This window comes from Tursiops truncatus, chromosome 10 (assembly GCF_011762595.2).
Source record: "Tursiops truncatus isolate mTurTru1 chromosome 10, mTurTru1.mat.Y, whole genome shotgun sequence".
Classification (NCBI taxonomy): Eukaryota; Metazoa; Chordata; class Mammalia; order Artiodactyla; family Delphinidae; genus Tursiops; species Tursiops truncatus.
Window position 1 is genome coordinate 20,652,947 of NC_047043.1, and position 19,199 is coordinate 20,672,145.

Here is a 19,199-nt window from a genome sequence, read left to right on the forward strand (position 1 = left end):
TTAAAAAAAATCAGGGTGCAGTACACTTCATATAGTGTTATTTTTAATGTAAATAGAGGTGATAATAAGAAAATATTTTCTTATTTGCCTGTGTATTCATAAAGGGACATAGGAAGAGTATAGTGGAAAATATTTTTCCCACCTATTTTCATTTTTTTCTGTACTACATCTTCTGAAAGGTATCAACTCATTACCTTACATAGATGAAATTAATGAAACATGTAAATGTACTGTATGTTAAAAATGTAAATAAGAAAGAAAAAGTGTCTTGACTTCTACTTCTCATTTAAGATGCTTTCCTTTTCTCTCTTGTCCAAACTTCTCTTGCCCTTTACAAATACTGAGATATTTTAGTTGTGGGACATGTTTATTTAGGTTACTACTGGCAAGACAGATCAAGACGTGAGCTTCTTTCTTTAATAATTACTGTCATATCAATTATGATAACATTCAACCTCTCCACAAATCAGTTAGCAAGATAGGATTTTAAACTTATGATTGTCTATAATATTTTTGATATACCTTTATGTTCTCCTGTGGCTCCTTTGTGGAGGTGTTGGACAAACCATGTGGCTCTGTGCTGTTCACCATGGCTATCATTGTGAGGCTCATACACACGCGCTGTGACATTACTATAACATTACAGAGGAGCAGTAAGAGAGCAATTCCATAACGAATGGAACAAAAATTTGGAACTGGAATGTAGAACAGAAAGTATTCATCATTAACACATCTGAGGTAAAAACATAATTTAACTTTAGGAAGTGCCACTTAGAAATTTGGACCCCTATATATTAATTAAAAATTTTATTGTACTAACTGGCTTTTGAGAATTCATGACACAATAAGAAGATGTGGGACTGACCTTATAATTTCATACCCCCTAAAATATAATCCCTAATAGAACATCCCAGAAAATTGAGCCAGTCCTTGAAGGACTTTGGCTCATGTCTATTTTAAAGGGACCATTTACAAATACCCTGAGTTACTCTTGGAAGTAAGTCCCCTGAACAACAAAAAAGACCTTCCCTCAAGTAAACTGCTTTATTCTCAAAACTTATATGATTAGTTTGGTTGAGAAAATCATATGTGCACATTGCAGGGAAAAACAACACTTAAAAAAATGTAATGTATTTGAAATAGTTTCAAGCTAGAGTAATCAGTGTAGTTTTGGTGTAAGGCCAAACAAATTCATCAATAGGAGAAAGTAGGCAGTCCAGAAGGAGAGGAGTATAAATAATCATATGCTTTTGAATAAATATACTAATGCAAATCAATGGAGGCAAGTACAGTCTTTTCAACAAATGGCACTTTCTCAAGAGAAATAAAAATATGTGTCTACAAAAGGCTGTACTGAAATGTTTATAGCAGCTTTATTCAAAATAGCTGGATATTTGGAATGGATGAACATACCATAGTGAATTAATACAATGGATATTACTCAGAAATACAAAGTAAGGAAACACTGATACACTCAACAATCTGGATGAATCTCAACAAAAATATGGTCAGCTGAAGAAGCTAGACACCAAAGAGTGCATACTATTTTTATGCATACTATTTCTATGAATTTCAAAAGTGGGCAAAATTAATTTATGTGGCTAGATATTACAATAACAATTACCTCTTGGTGAGGAGGGCAAAAGGACATGAAGGGACTTTAATGTAGTGTTCTGTGAGTCTTGTTTGTAAGTTTATACATTTTTCAAAACACATCTAAGATTATCCAACAGCAACAACAACAACCACAACTGGCATTGGGAGAGGAAACAAAATGGTGGAGTAGAAGGACATGCTCTCACTCCCTCTTGTGAGAACACCAGAATCACAACTAGTTGCTGAACAGTCATCGATAGGAAGACACTGGAACTCACCAAAAAAAAAATACTCCACATCCAAAGACAAAGGAGAAGCCACAATGAGATGGTAGGAGGGGCGCAATCACAGTAAAATCAAATCCAATAACTGCCGGGTGGGTGACTCACACACTGCAGAACACTTATACCACAGAAGTCCACCCACTGGAGTGAAGGTTCTGAGCCCCACGTCAGGCTTCCCAACCTGGGGGTCCGGCAATGGGAGGAGGAATTCCTAGAGAATCAGACTTTGAAGGCTAGTGGGATTTGACTGCAGGACTTTGACAGGACTGGGGGAAACAAAGACTCCACTCTTGGAGGGCACACACAAAGTAGTGTGCACCTCAGGACCCAGGGGAAGTACCAGTGACCCCAGGGAAGAATGAACCAGAGCTACCTGCTAGTGTTGGAGGGTTTCCTGCAGAAGCAGGGGGTGGCTGTGGCTCACCGTATGGGAAAAGGACACTGGCAGCAGAAGTTCTGGGAAGTACTCCTTGGTGCGAGCCCTGCCAGAGTCTGCCATTAGCCCCACCAAAGAGCCCAGGTAGGCTCCAGTGTTGGGTTGCCTCAGGCCAAACAATCAACAGGGAGAGAACAACAGGGAGAGAACCCAGCCCCACACATCGACAGTCAAGCATATTAAAGTTTTACTGAGCTCTGCCCACCAGAGCAACAACCAGCTCTACCCACCACAAGTCCCTCCCAACAGGAAACTTACACAAGCCTCTTAGATAGCCTCATCTACCAGAGGGCAGACAGCAGAAGCAAGAAGAACAACAATCCTGCAGCCTGTGGAACAAAAACCTCATTCACAGAAAGATAGAGAAGATGAAAAGGCAGAGGGCTATGTACCAGACGAAGGAACAAAATAAAACCCCAGAAACACAACTAAATGAAGTGGAGACAGGCAACCTTCCAGAAAAAGAATTCAGAATAATGACAGTGAAGATGATCCAGAACCTCAGAAAAAGAACGGAGGCAAAGATCGAGAAGACTCAGAAACGTTTAACAAAGACCTGGAAGAATTAAAGAAGAAACAAACAGAGATGAACAATACAATAACTGAAAAGAAAACTACACTAGAAGAAATCAATAGCAGAATAACTGAGGCAGAAGAACGGATAAATGACGTGGAAGACAGAATGGTGGAATTCACTGCTGTGGAAGAGAATAAAGAAAAAAGAATAAAAAGAAATGAAGACAGCCTAAGAGACCACTGGGACAACAATAAACGCAACAACATTCGCATTATAGGGGTACCAGAAGGAGAAGAGAGAGAGAAAGGACCAGAGAAAATATTTGAAGAGATTATAGTTAAAAACTTCCCTAACATGGGAAAGGAAATAGCTACTGAAGTCCAGGAAGCACAGCGAGTCCCATATCAGATAAAGCCAAGGAGAAACACACCAAGACACACAGTAATCAAATTGGCAAAAATTAAAGACAAAGAAAAATCATTGAAAGCAGCAAGGGAAAAGCAACAAATAACATACAAGGGAACTCCCACAAGATTAACAGCTGATTACTCAGCAGAAAATTTACAAGCCAGAAGGGAGTGGCATGGTATACTTAAAGTAATGAAAAGAAGAAGCTACAAGCAAGATTACTCTACTCTGGCAAGGATCTCATTGAGATTCAATGGAGAAATCAAAAGCTTTACAGCCAAGCAAAAGCTAAGAGAATTCAGCACCACCAAACCAGCTCTACAACAAATGCTAAAGGAACTTAAGTGGGAAACACAAGAGAAGAAAAGGACCTACAAAAACAAACCCAAAACAATTAAGAAAATGGTTATAGGATATACATATCAATAATTACCTCAAAGGTGAATGGATTAAATGCTCCGAACAAAAGACACAGGCTTGCTGAATGGACATAAAAGAAGACCCATATATAAGCTGTCTAAAAGAGACCCACTTCAGACCTAAGGGACACATACAGACTGAAAGTGGGGGGATGGAAAAAGATCTCCCATGCAAATGGAAATCAAAAGAAAGCTGGAGTAGCAATACTCATATCAGATAAAATAAACTATAAAATAAAGAATGTTACAAGAGGAAAGGAAGGACACTACATAGTGATCAAGGGATCAATCCAAGAAGACGATATAACAATTATAAATATATATGCACCCAACATAGGAGGACCTCAATACATAAGGCAGATACTAACAGCTCTAAAAGAGGAAATTGACAGTAACACAATAATACTGGGGGACTTTAACACTTCACTTACACCAATGGACAGATCACCCAAAATGAAAACAAACAAGGAAACAGAAGCTTTAAATGACACAATAGACCAGATAGATTTAATTGATATTGATAAGACATTCCATCCAAAAACAGCAGATTACACTTTCTTCTCAAGTGTGCATGGAATTTCCCCAGGATAGATCACATCTTGGGTCATAAATCAAGCCTCAGTAAATTTAAGAAAATTGACATCATATCAAGCATCTCTTCTTACCACAACACTATGAGATTAGAAATCAATTACAGGGAAAAAACACAACCACATGGAGGCTAAAAATATGTTACTAAATAACCAAGAGATCACTGAAGAAATCAAAGAGGAAATCAAAAAATACCTAGAGAAAAATGACAATGAAAACACAACGATCCAAAACCTATGGAATGTGGCAAAAGCACTTCTAAGAGGGACGTTTACAGCTATAGAAGCCTACCTCAAGAAACAAGAAAAATCTCAAATAAACAATCTAACCTTCCACCTAAAGGAACTAGAGAAAGAAGAACAAACAAAACCCAAAGTTAGCAGAAGGAAAGAAATCATAAATATCAGAGCAGAAATAAATGGAATAGAAACAAAGAAAACAATAGCAAATATCAATAAAATTAAAAGCTGGTTCTTTGAGAAGATAAACAAAATCGATAAACCATTAGCCAGACTCATCAAGAAAAAGAGGGAGAGGACTCAAATCAATAAAATTAGAAATGAAAAAGGAGAAGTTACAACAGACACCGCAGAAATACAAAGCATCCTAAGAGACTACTACAAGCAACTCTATGCCAACAAAATGGACAACCCGGAAAAAATGGACAAATTCTTAGAAAGGTATAACCGTCCAAGACTGAACCAGGAAGAAATAGAAAATATGAACAGACCAATCACAAGTAATGAAATTGAAACTGTGATTAAAAATCTTCCAACAAACAAAACTCCAGGACCAGATGGCTTCACAGGTGAATTGTATCAAACATTTAGAGAAGAGCTAACCCCCATCCTTCTCAAACTCGTCCATAAAACTGCAGAGGAAGGAACACTTCCAAACTCATTCTATGAGGCCACTATTACCCTGATACCAAAACCAGACAAAGATACTACAAAAAAAGAAAATTACAGACCAATATCACTGATGAATATAGATGCAAAAATCCTCAACAAAATACTACCAAACAGAATCCAACAACACATTAAAAGGATCATACACCATGATCAAGTGGGATTTATCCCAGGGATGCAAGGATTCTTCAATATACGCAAATCAATCAATGTGGTACACCATATTAACAAATTGAAGAAGAAAAACCATATTGGTGGGTATATTTTTGACAAAATTCAACACCCATTTATGATAAAAACTCTCCAGAAAGTAGGCATAGAGGGAACCTACTTCAACATAATAAAGGCAGTATACGACAAACCCACAGCAACCATCATTCTCAGTGGTGAAAAACTGAAAGCATTTCCTCTAAGATCAGGAACAAGACAAGGTGTCCACTCTCACCACTATTATTCAACATAGTTTTGGAAGTCCTAGCCACGACAATCAGAGAAGAAAAATAAATAAAAGGAATACAAATTGGAAAAAAAGAAGTAAAACTGTCAGTGTTTGCAGATGACATGATACTATAGAGAAATCTAAAAATGCCACCAGAAAACTACTAGACCTAATCAATGAATTTGGTAAAGTTGCAGGAAACAAAATTAATGCACAGAAATCTCTTGCATTCCTATACACTAATGATGAAAAATCTGAAAGAGAAATTAAGGAAACACTCCCATTTACCACTGCAACAGAAAGAATAAAATACCTAGGAATAAACCTACCTAGGGAGACAAAAGACCTGTATGCAGAAAACTATAAGACACTGATGAAAGAAATTAAACATGATACCAACAGATGGAGAGATATACCATGTTCTTGGGTTGGAAGAATCAATATTGTGAAAATGACTGTACTACCCAAAGCAATCTACAGATTCATTGCAATCCCTATGAAATTACCAACGGCATTTTTTACGGAACTAGAACAAGAAAATCTTAAAGTTTGTATGGAGACACAGAAGACCCCAAATAGCCAAAGCAATCTTGAGGGAAAAAAACGGAGCTGGAAGAATCAGACTTCCTGACTTCAGACTATACTACAAAGCTACAGTAATCAAGACAATAGGGTACTGGCACATAAACAGAAACATAGATCAATGGAACAAGATAGAAAGCCCAGAGGTAAACCCACACACCTATGGTCAACTAATCTATGACTAAGGAGGCAAGGATATACAATGGAGAAAAGACAGTCTCTTCAATAAGTGGTGCTGGGAAAACTGGACAGCTACATGTAAAAGAATGAAATTAGAACACTCCTTAACACCATACACAAAAATAGACTCAAAATGGATTCGAGACCTAAATGTAAGACTGGACACTATAAAACTCTTAGAGGAAAACATAGGAAGAACACTCTTTGACATAAATCACAGCAAGATCTTTTTTGATCCACCTCCTAGAGTAATGGAAATAAAAACAAAAATAAACAAATGGGACCTAATGAAACTTAAAAGCTTTTGCACAGCAAAGGAGACCATAAACAAGATGAAACGACAACCCTAGAATGGGAGAAAATATTTGCAAACGAATCAACGGACAAAGGATTAATCTCCAAAATATATAAACAGCTCATGCAGCTCAATATTAAAGATACAAACAACCCAATCCAAAAATGGGCAGAAGACCTAAATAGACATATCTCCAAAGAAGACATACAGATGGCCAAGAAGCACATGAAAAGCTGCTCAACATCACTAATTATCAAAGAAATGCAAATCAAAACTACAATGAGGTATCACCTCACACCAGTTAGAATGGGTATCATCAGAAAATCTACAAAAAACAAATGTTGGAGAGAGTGTGGAGCAAAGGGAACCCTGTTGCACTGTTGGTGGGAATGTAAATTGATACAGCCACTATGGAGAACATTATGGAGGTTCCTTTAAAAACTAAATATAGAATTACCATATGATCCAGCAATCCCACTACTGGGCATATACCCAGAGAAAGCCATAATTCAAAAAGACACATACACCCCAATATTCATTGCAGCACTATTTACAATATCCATATCATGGAAGCAACCTAAACACCCATCGACAGATTAATGGATAAAGAAGATGTGGTACATATATACAATGGAATATTACTCAGCCATAAAAAGGAATGAAATTGAGTCACTTGTTGAGACCTGGATGCATCTAGAGACTATCATACAGAATGAATTAAGTCAGAAAGAGAAAAACAAATATCTTATATAAACGCATGTATGTGTAACCTAGAAAAATGGTACAGATGAACCGGTTTGCAGGGCAGAAGTTGAGACACAGATGTAGAGAACAAATGTATGGACACCAAGGGGGGAAAGCCACAGGGGGTTGGGGATGGTGGTGTGCTGAATTGGGCAACTGGGATTGACATGTATACACCAATGTGTACAAAACTGATGACTAATAAGAACCTGCTGTATAAAAAAATAAATAAAATAAAATTCAAAAATTAAAAAAACACATCTATATATACACCTAAGATCCATATTTTATTTTATATCATTATACCTCAATAAATATTAAAATATTCAATAATGGTGTTCTGAAAACTGGACAGTCACATGCACAACAATGTAACTTAACCACTATCTTACACCATATACAAAAATTAACTCAAAATGAAGACAAACTTAAGACATGAAAACATAAAACTTCTAGAAGAAAATATAGGTGGTAAGTTCCTTGACATATGCCTTGGCGATAATTTTTTGAATATGACACTAAAAGCAAAAGCAATGAAAGCAAAATAAACAAAGAGCACTATATCAAACTAAAAGACTTCTGCAGAGCAAAGGAAATTATCAACAAAATGAAACCTACTGAATGGGAGAAGATATTTGCAAATCATAAATCTGATAAGGGGTTTGCACACAAAATATAAAAAAACTCATACAATTAAACAGTGAAAAACAAAGAAAAAATCCAATTAAGAAATGGGCAGAACTGAATAGATATTTTCCGAAGAAGACATGCATATGGTCAAGAGGTACATGAAAAGATGTTCAACATCACTCATCATTACAGAAAGGCAAATCAAAACCATAATGGGATAGCAACTTATACCTGTTAAAATAGCTATTATCAAAAAGGCAAGAAATAAGTGTTGGAAAGGAGGTGAAGAAAAGGAACTGTGTACTGTTGGTGGGTATATAAATTGTGGCAGCCACTCTGAAAAACAATATGGCAGTTCCTTAAAAAAATAAAAATAGAAGTAACGTACAAAGATAGCCTCATCCATCAGAGGGCAGACAGCAGAAGCAAGAACAACAATCCTGCAGCCTGTGGAATGAAAATCACATTCACAGAAAGGTAGACAAGATGAAAAGGCAGAGGGCTATGTACCAGATGAAGGAACAAGATAAAACCCCAGAAAAACAACTAAATGAAGTGGAGATAGGCACCCTTCCAGAAAAAGAATTCAGAATAATGATAGTGAAGATGATCCAGGACCCCAGAATATGAATGGAGGCAAAGATCGAGAAGATGCAAGAAATGTTTAACAAAGACCTAGAAGAATTAAAGAACAAACACCTGGAAGAGTTAAAGGACAAACAAACAGAGATGAACAATACAGTAACTGAAATGAAAAATACAGTAGAAGGAATCAATAGCAGAATAACTGAAGCAGAAAAATGGATCAGTGACCGGGAAGACACAATGGTGGAATTCACAGCTGTGGAACAGAATAAAGAAAAAAAATGAAAAGAAGTGAAGACAGTCTAAGAGACCTCTGGGACAACATTAAATGCATTGTAGGGGTCCCAGAAGAAGAGAGAGGGAAAGGACCCAAGAAAATATTTGAAGAGATTATAGTTGAAAAATTCCCTAACATGGGAAGGGAAACATCCACCTAAGTCCAGGGAGCACAGAGAGTCCCATACAGGATAAACCCAAGGAGAAACACACCAAGACACATAGTAAGCAAACTGACAAAAATTAAAGACAAAGAAAAATTATTAAAAGCAACAAGGGAAAAATAACAAATAACATACAAGGGACCTCCCATAAGGTTAACAGCTGATTTCTCAGCAGAAACTCTACAAGTCAGAAGGGAGTGGCACGATATATTTAAAGTTATGAAATCAAAAGCTTCACAGAGAAGCAAAAGCTAAGAGAATTCAGCACTACCAAACAAGTCCTACAACAAATGCTAAAGGAACTTCTCTAAGTGGGAAACACAAGAGAAGAAAAACAAACCCAAAACAATTAAGAAAATGGTAACAGGAACATACATATCAATAATTACATTATATGTGAACAGATTAAATGCTCCACCCAAAAGACACAGGCTGGCTGAATGGATACAAAAACAAGACCCATATATATGCTGTCTACACGAGACCCACTTCAGACCTAGGGAAACATACAGACTGAAAGTGAGGGGATGGAAAAAGATATTCCATGCAAATGGAAATCAAAAGAAAGCTGGAGTAGCAATACTCATATCAGATAAAATAGACTATAAAATAAAGAATGTTACAAGAGGAAAGGAAGGACACTACATAGTGATCAAGGGATCAGTCCAAGCAGACGATATAACAATTATAAATATATATGCACCCAACATAGGAGGACCTCAATACATAAGGCAGATACTAACAGCTCTAAAAGAGGAAATTGACAGTAACACAATAATACTGGGGGACTTTAACACTTCACTTACACCAATGGACAGATCATCCAAAATTAAAATAAATAAGGAAACAGAAGCTTTAAATGACACAATAGACCAGATAGATTTAACTGATATTGATAGGACATTCCATCCAAAAACTGCAGATTACACTTTCTTCTCAAGTGCACATGGAACATTCTCCAGGATAGATCACATCTTGGGTCAAAAATCAAGCCTCAGTAAATTTAAGAAAACTGAAATCATATCAAGCGTCTTTTCTGACCACAGTGCTATGAGATTAGAAATCAATTACAGGGTAAAAAACACAACCACGTGGAAGCTAAACAATACGTTACTAAATAACCAAGAGATCACTGAAGAAATCAAAGAGGAAATCAAAAAATACCTAGAGAAAAATGACAATGAAAACATGACGATCCAAAACCTATGGGATGTGGCAAAAGCAGTTCTAAGAGGGAAGTTTATAGCTATACAAGCCTACCTTAAGAAACAAGAAGAATTTCAAATAAACAATCTAACCTTCCACCTAAAGGAACTAGAGAAAGAAGAACAAACAAAAAATTGAAACTGTGATTAAAAATCTTCCAACAAACAGAATTCTAGTACCAGATGGCTTCACAGGTGAATTCTATCAAACATTTAGAGAAGAGGTAACACCCATCCTTCTCAAACTCTTCTAAAAAATTGCAAAAGGAGGAACACTCCCAAACTCATTCTACGAGGCCACCATCACCCCAATACCAAAACCAGACAAAGATACTACAAAAAAAGAAAATTACAGGCCAATATCACTGATGAAATGAATATAGATGCAAAAATCCTCAACAAAATACAAGCAAACAGAATCCAACAACACATTACACCAGAAAGTGGGCATAGAGGGAAGCTACCTCAACATAATAAAGTCCATATATGACAAACGCACAGCAAACATCATTCTCAGTGGTGAAAAACTGAAAGCATTTCCTCTAAGATCAGGAAAAAGACAAGGATGTGCACTGTTGCCACCCTTATTCAACATAGTTTTAGAAGTCCTAGTCAGGCAATCAGATATTAAAAATAAATAAAAGGAATACAAATTGGAAAAGAAGTAAAACTGACACTGTTTGCAGATGACAGGATATCTATACATAGATAATCCTAAAGATGCCACCAGAAAACTACTAGAGCTAATCAATGAATTTGGTGAACTTGCAAGATACAAAATTAATGCACAGAAATCTCTTGCATTCCTATACACTAACATAGAAAGATCAGAAAGTGAAATTAAGAAAACAATCCCGGGCTTCCCTGGTGGCACAGTGGTTGAGAATCTCCCTGCCGATGCGGGGGACACGGGTTCCTGCCCCGGTCCGGGAGAGTCCCACGTGCTGCGGAGCGGCTGGGCCCATGAGCCATGGCCGCTGGGCCTGTGCGTCCGGAGCCTGTGCTCCGCAGCAGGAGAGGCCACGGCAGTGAGAAGCCCACGTACCGCAAAAAAAAAAAAAGAAAACAAAAAACAATCCCATTCACCACTGCAACAAAAAGGATAAAATACCTAGGAAAAAACCTACCTAAGGAGGTAAAAGACCTGTACTCTGAAAACTATACGACACTGATGAAAGAAATCAGATGACAGAAACAGATGGAGAGATATACCATGTTCTTGCATTGGAAGAATCAATATTGTGAAAATGATTATACTACCCAAAGCAATCTAAAGATTCAACGCAATCCTTATCAAAGTACCAATGGCATTTTTTTTTTTTTTTACAGAACTAGAGCAAAAAATCTTAAAATTTGTATGAAGACACAAAAGACCCTGAATAGCCAAAGCAATCCTGCGGGGAAAAAACGGAGCTGGAGGAATCAGACTCCCTGACTTCAGACTATACTACAAAGCTACAGTAATCGAGACAATATGGTACTGGCACAAAAACAGAAATATAGATTAATGGAACAGGATAGAAAGCCTAGAGATAAATCCACGCACCTATGTTCAACTAATCTATGATAAAGGAGGCAAGGATATACAATGGAGAAAAGACAGTCTCTCTTCAGTAAGTGGTGCTGGGAAAACTGGACAGCCAAATATAAAAGAATGAAATTAGAATACTCCGTAACACCGTACACAAAAATAAACTCAAATGGATTAAAGACCTAAATGTAAGACTGGACACTATAAAATTAGAGGAAAACATGGGAAGAACACTCTTTGACATAAATCACAGTAAGATCTTTTTTGATCCACCTCCTAGAGTAATGGAAATAAAAACAAAAATTTAAAAATGGGACCTAATGAAACTAAAAGCTACTGTACAGCAAAGGAAACTAGAAACAGGACAAAAAGACAACCCTCAGAATGGGAGAAAATACTTGCAAGCAAATCAACAAAGGATTAACCTCCAAAATATATAAACAGCTCATGCAGCTCAATATTAAAAAAAAAAACCCAGTCAAAAAACGGGCAGAAGACCTAAATAGACATTTCTCCAAAGAAGACATACAGATGACCAAGAGGCACATGAAAAGCTGCTCAACATCACTAATTATTGGAGAAATGCAAATCAAAACTACAATGAGGTATCACCTCACACCAGTCAGAATGGCCATCAACAAAAACTCTACAAACAATAAAATGCTGGAGAGCGTGTGCAGAAAAGGGAACCCTCTTGCACTGTCGGTGGGAATGTAAATGATACAGCCACTATGGAGAACAGTATGGAGGTTCTTTAAAAAACTAAAAATAGAATTACCATATGACCCAACAATCCCACTACTGGGTATATACCCAGAGAAAACCACAATTCAAAAAGACACATGCACCCCAATGTTCACCGCAGCACTATTTACAATAGTCAGGTCATGGAAGCAACCTAAATGCCCACTGACAGAGAGATGGATAAAGAAGATGTGTTACATATATACAATGGAATATTACTCAGTCATAAAAAGGAATGAAATTTGGTCATTTATAGAGACGTGGATGGACCTAGACACTGTCATACAGAGTGAAGTCAGAAAGAGAATAACAAATATCATATATTAACACATATGTGTGGAATCTAGAAAAATGGTACAGATGAACTGGTTTGCAAGGAAGAAATAGAGACAAAGATGTAGAGAACAAATGTATGGACACAAGGAGGGAACATGGAAGGTGGGGTGGTGGTGGTGGTGGGATGAATTGGGAGATTGGGATTGACATGTATACACTAATATGTATAAAACAGATAACTAATAAGAACCTGCTGTATTAAAAAAATAAAATTAAATTAAAAAATATTAAAATTAAATTACAGAAAAGAAAAAAAAACTACTGTATGATCCAGCAATTCCATTTCTGGGTACTTATTCAAGGAAAATGAAAACACTAACTTGAAAATGTATCTATACCCCCATGTATATTGCAGCATTGTTTACAATAACCAAGATATGGAAACAACCTAAGTATCTACTGATGGATGAATAGATAAAGAAAATGTGGTTATATATATGATGGAAGATTATTAAGCCTTAAAAAAGAATAAAATTCTTTTAATTGAAGTATAGTTGATTTATAATATTATTTTAGTTTCAGGTATACATCACAGCAATTCAATATTTTAAAATTATACTCCTTTTAAAGTTTTTACAAAACAATGGCTATACTTCCTTGTACTGTACAATATATCCTTGTTGCTTATTTTATACATGGTAGTTTGTATCTCTTAATCTCCTAACACTATCTGGCCCCTTCCCCCCTTCCGTCTTCCCACTGGGTAACCACCAGTTTGTTCTCTATCTGTGAGTCTGTTTCTGTTTTGTTATATTCATTAATTTGTTTTATTCTTTAGATTCCATATATAAGTGGTAATATAGAATATTTGTCTTTGTCTGACTTATTTCACTAAGCATAATACCCTTTAGGTCCATCCATGTTGTTACAAATGGCAGAATTTGAGTTTTTAATGGATGAATAATATTCCATTGTACATATATACTACATCTTCTTTATCCATTCATCTGTTGATGGGCACTTAGTTTGCCTCCATATCTTTGTGATTGTAAATAACGCTGCTATGAACATTGGGTACACGTATCTTTTTGAATTAGTGTTTTTATTTAAAAAGAATGAAATCTTGCCATTTGGGACAACATGGATGGACCTCAAGGACATTAACACTAAGTTAAATAGGTCAGACAGAGAAAGACAAATACTGTATGATCTCTTTTATATATGGAATCTTAAAAAAAAAGAAATCAAGTTTGTATATACAGAGAACAGATTAGTGGTTGCCAGCGGTGAGGGGGGTGGTACAAAAAATGGGTTAAGGAAGTACAAAATAAGAAAGGACAGAAGGAGGGAAGAAAGGAAGGAAGGAAGAAAAATATCTGTAGGAAATTATGTGGTTTAATGTCTAAGTTATAAATATGTTCCAGAAAAGTTTGTGCCAATTAGATTTCTAGAAATAAAATTATAACTTAAATTAAGTAGAATTTTTTATTGTGGGTTGAACTTGTTATAACTCAAATAACTGTTATGGGATGTGTGGTAAGCAGAATAACGGCCCCACACACACCAAAAAACATTTGTGTAGAGAGAGAAACTATGATGACATGTCAGATTGGCATAGATCCAAAAGGACATTTGTTGGCCAGGCTGAAAGAAAAGAGGAGTGAACCTACATAGTTACAACCCGATGAAGGTTATGTTTTTAAATTGTCTGTGGTTGGTATAAAGAAATAAATTTGACTTTTAAATATTGACGTTATACCCAGCTAGCTTTCCTGTGCAAAAAAATTTCACAAACATGATGGCTTAAAGCAACACATATTTATTAGCTCATAGTTCTGTAGGTCAGAAGTTTTAGCATGATGTGGTTGGATATTCCACTCCTGGTCTCAAAGGCCAATAGCAAGGGATCAGCCAACATGGGTTCTAAGGAAGGATCTATTTCCAAGCTCATTCATGCTATTGGAAGAATTCAGTTTTCCATGGTTGTAGTACAAATGTTGCCATTTTCCTGCTGGCTGTCAGCTAAGAGCTGCTAGTTTTAAAAGGCTGTGTACATTCCTTCTCACATGGCCCACTCCATCCCCAAAGCCAGCAGGGTAGAATCTCTCTTTTTTTAATTTTTTTCAATTTTTTATTATTTTACTACTCAGTCTTTGAAATCTGATAGGCATTTTACACTAACAGCACATCTTTTTTTTTTTTTAACATCTTTATTGGGGTATAATTGCTTTACAATGGTGTGTTAGTTTCTGCTTTATAACAAAGTGAATCAGTTATACATATACATATGTTCCCATATCTCTTCCCTCTTGAGTCTCCCTCCCCCCCACCCTCCCTATCCCACCCCTCCAGGCGGTCACAAAGCACCGAGCTGATATCCCTGTGCTATGCGGCTGCTTCCCACTAGCTATCTACCTTACGTTTGTTAGTGTATATATGTCCATGCCTCTCTCTCGCTTTGTCACAGCTCACCCTTCCCCTCCCCATATCCTCAAGTCCATTCTCCAGTAGGTCTGTGTCTTTATTCCTGTCTTACCCCTAGGTTCTTCATGACATTATTTTTTTTAATTCCATATATATGTGTTAGCATACGGTATTTGTCTTTCTCTTTCTGACTTACTTCACTCTGTATGACAGACTCTAGGTCTATCCACCTCATTACAAATAGCTCAATTTCGTTTCTTTTTATGGCTGAGTAATATTCCATTGTATATATGTGCCACATCTTCTTTATCCATTCATCCGATGATGGGCACTTAGGTTGTTTCCATCTCTGCGCTACTGTAAATCTCTCTTATATTGAATCCCTCTCATGCTTTGAACCTCTCTAACTGCTCTCTGACCTCTAGACACAGAGTTAAAGAGCTCTCATGATTAGATCTGTCCTACCTGGATAATTTCCCTATTTTAAGATCAGCTGATTAGGGACCATGATTAGATCTGCAAAATCCCTTCAAGCAGCACCTAGGTTAGTGTTTGCTTCAAAAACTGGAGGAAGGTGTATGTATACCAGGGGCCAGGATCTTGTGGGCAGGCTTAGATTTCTACCCACTTCAGTTCACCATCTGGTCCTGGAAGATCCATGTTCATCCCTTATGCAAAACATACCCCATTCCCAAGGTTCCTAAAGGTCTCATCTCATTATAGCATCAACTCAAGTCCAAAGCCTCATCAAAATCTCATTAGCTCAAATTTCCAAAATCTCATGATCCAAATCATCTAAAACAGGTGTGGATGAGGCTTCTAAAAGTAAACCACCCTCGGTGCAGTAACTATCTGTGGACTTGTGAAACTAAGGACACAAGTTACATGCCCCCAAAACTTCCACTGTACAGTGGTGGGACAGGCACAGAATAACTGATACAGACATTCTAGTTCCAAAGGGTAAAAATGGAGAGTAAAAAGGAGTCATTGATCCATAAGAGTTTTGAAGTTCAGCTAGACAAATGTTGGATCTTTCTCAAGGCCTGGGGATAATCCCTGTGGCTCTTGGCTCTGTCCTCTGAGCTCTCTGCTTTGTCCTTTGCAGTTTGGTTCCACCCAAGAATGCAAAGGGGCCATCTTAGAGTTCTGTCCATTACATATTCCTAGTTACCTAATAGTGTTCATTGGGAATAAATGTTAACTTCATAAAGATATTTTTTGTATATCTATTGAGATCATCGTACAGTTTTTCTCTTTAATTTGTGTTGAATGACAGTTATCTACTTTCTAATATAAAACGATTCTTCCTTTCCTATGTTAAGCTGGACTTAGTGTTCATGATTTTTAAAAATGTTTTTATAAATTCTTCAATTTGTTTTGCTAATATTTTATTAGGATTTTTGTATCTTTTTAACGTACTGTTAATTTTGCTTTTATATATTTGAGGCTATTTTATTTAGTTGCATAAATATTTTTTCAGTAATCTCACTGAATTGAATTTTATATCATTATCCATTTTTGAAGAATTGTTTGAAGCAACAGTAAAAGATTTTAAACAAATTAGATAAATCAATAATTAGTTAAATAAATTATAATATATTCATACCAAATTCATATGCAACTCTAAAAAATGATGAGGAAGCTCTTTAGGTACAAATGTGGGTTACTATTTAGATATATTAAGTGAAAAGAGAAACATTAGTGCCCGGAAAATAAGCTTTCTGGACTGATTCCCTTTGTAAACAGATAAGAATATTAGATAAAATATATTTAAAATAACATTTCATTGAAAGTGTGGATGATCTGGCAGGAAAGATGAGATATTCAGGCCAAAGATTTTGTGAAGACAGTCTTCAGGGCATAAACTGATCGTTGAAGGAAGATTTTACCCTGAAGACATTTGATCTCAGGGGTTTTTCTGGATTCCTAGGGAATGGGGACAACAGGAGTCAGACACCAAAGCCCCGGCAGTGGGAAGGTCTAGTAAGAGACCCCTTCCCTAAACGTTTAGATGCCAAAGACTTACTGAGGCAGTGAAGGGTAAATACACTGCCTCCTAACTTTCCAGGGAGACAGGCAAAAATTTTTGCCCTGTTTGAACCTTGGAACTGAGCAGAAGGAAGAAAAGAATGCCTCAGAAATTTAATCATTACCGAGCCCTTCCTTTCATTTTAAACTCACTGGCCTTGGGTCATCTGAAAAACATCTCAAACCACGCATGTACACACATACACCAAGATGACTTGCTCCAAAGCTTTCTAAACAACCTAATCCTCACCATGTATGGAGGAGGGCTTGTCATGGTCACTTAGGGGTGCCCTTTTTTTTGTTTTCCTCTACGTTGCTCCAGGAAGAACATGCTTTACTTCTAACTAAGTCTTGAATTAAAGAAATCATAGGAAATTAGAAAAGAATATAGAAAAGGAATATATATATATGTGTATATTTATGTGTAATATATATATGTGTATAATTGAGTCACTTTGCTGTACAGCAGAAATCAGCACAACATTGTAAATCAACTACACTTCAATAAAATATTTAAAAATCTAAAAATCAAACCACTGTAAAGCAATTATACTCCAATAAAGATGTAAAAAAAAAAAAGTCACAAGGGGTGTTCTAAAGTGCTTGGGACCGAGTAACGGTAAGACACTACATGTCAAACTCATGGAAAGTTAGAGCAAATTGTACACTCCTAAACATATTTATCAGAAAAGAAGAGAGAACTCAAAGACTTGGAAAATGAACAAAGGGACAAACCCAAAGAACCTAAAAGGGAGAATATGTTAAGCATAAAGGCAGGAATCAATTATATATATATATGTATATATGCTTATGTCTTATACATGTTTCTATCTTTTATATGTTCATGTATAAATTTGAATATAGATTCAAATTCAAAGGAACAATATAAAAATATCAAAATTGATACAAGAAATATAAAATTTAATAGCCCACTAACATTTATATAAATTGAAAGAGTATGTAATCTGTTGCCCACCCTCTCTTCTAGAATTTTGTCCACTATGACATGGACCTAACACTAATCTGATAGCAGTAATTCCTTATTGTTTTTCCCCTGCCCTGCTTGAGATAAACAGTTAGTCTAAAAAAATATTCTGTAAATATCCACCTGTTGATATACAAGGGTGCAGTGACTCAAGAACATTCATCCTGCCTCACTTGCATCCATGGATCTGTCTCTTTCTCCTTGAGATAAAACCAAAATAGTGCACCTCTTTCTGATATTCTGCACCAAGTGATAAACTGACAAGTGTATAAGAATCAAAATAACAAAGTGTAAACAATCTAGATACAAGGATTTTTTTATTTAGGGTTTTTCTAATGGAAAACCATAGCAGGACTCTTTTTTTTTTCTTTCACCTCCTTTCCTGAACATTTCTAAGACCCCATACATACTTTTATGGACAAAAGCCTCTCACATGGAATCTATGGTGTCATATTTGAGAAGGAGAAAACCTATGTGACAGAACAGAGAATAATTTCTACCTTTCCTGGGAGGGACCTGGTTATCCATTTACATAAGAGTGTTCCGGTTGCTTCTCTTCTTGCTGAAGGGTTTGTTCTCTATCCACTGCAAGTGCAAAACACACTGATGTCAGCATAACTCAGGGAGGAACTGAGCAAAATCCACCTACACGCCTCTCTGATTTAAAACATTAATCCAAGGGAAATTTGCTTTGTCATACCAGTACCCCTTTCAACTCTATCACGTTCTTGCTTTCACATTTCATTTTTATGATATATTTGTTGATTACTAAATATAGAGAAAATCTGAAAACTATAGAAAACAAACAGATCCTGCCAAACTATAATTCTAAATCCAGTGAAGATATCCCTCAAAAGTGAAAAAGAAGTAAAACTGTCACTGTTTGCAGATGACATGATACTATACATAGAGAATCCTAAAGCTGCTACCAGAAAACTACTAGAGATAATCA

General features: G+C 36.3%; 1 protein-coding gene across 1 annotated transcript in view; it reads right to left on the reverse strand.

Annotated features, from left to right (window-relative positions):
* SLC17A1 (solute carrier family 17 member 1) overlaps positions 1-19,199 on the reverse strand; it is a 70,249-nt gene that overhangs the window by 42,822 nt on the left and 8,228 nt on the right. Inside the window, exon 2 of the mRNA XM_033863647.1 lies at positions 523-733. Coding sequence (XP_033719538.1) covers positions 523-733 — 211 coding nt within the window. The remainder of the gene's footprint in view (positions 1-522; positions 734-19,199) is intronic.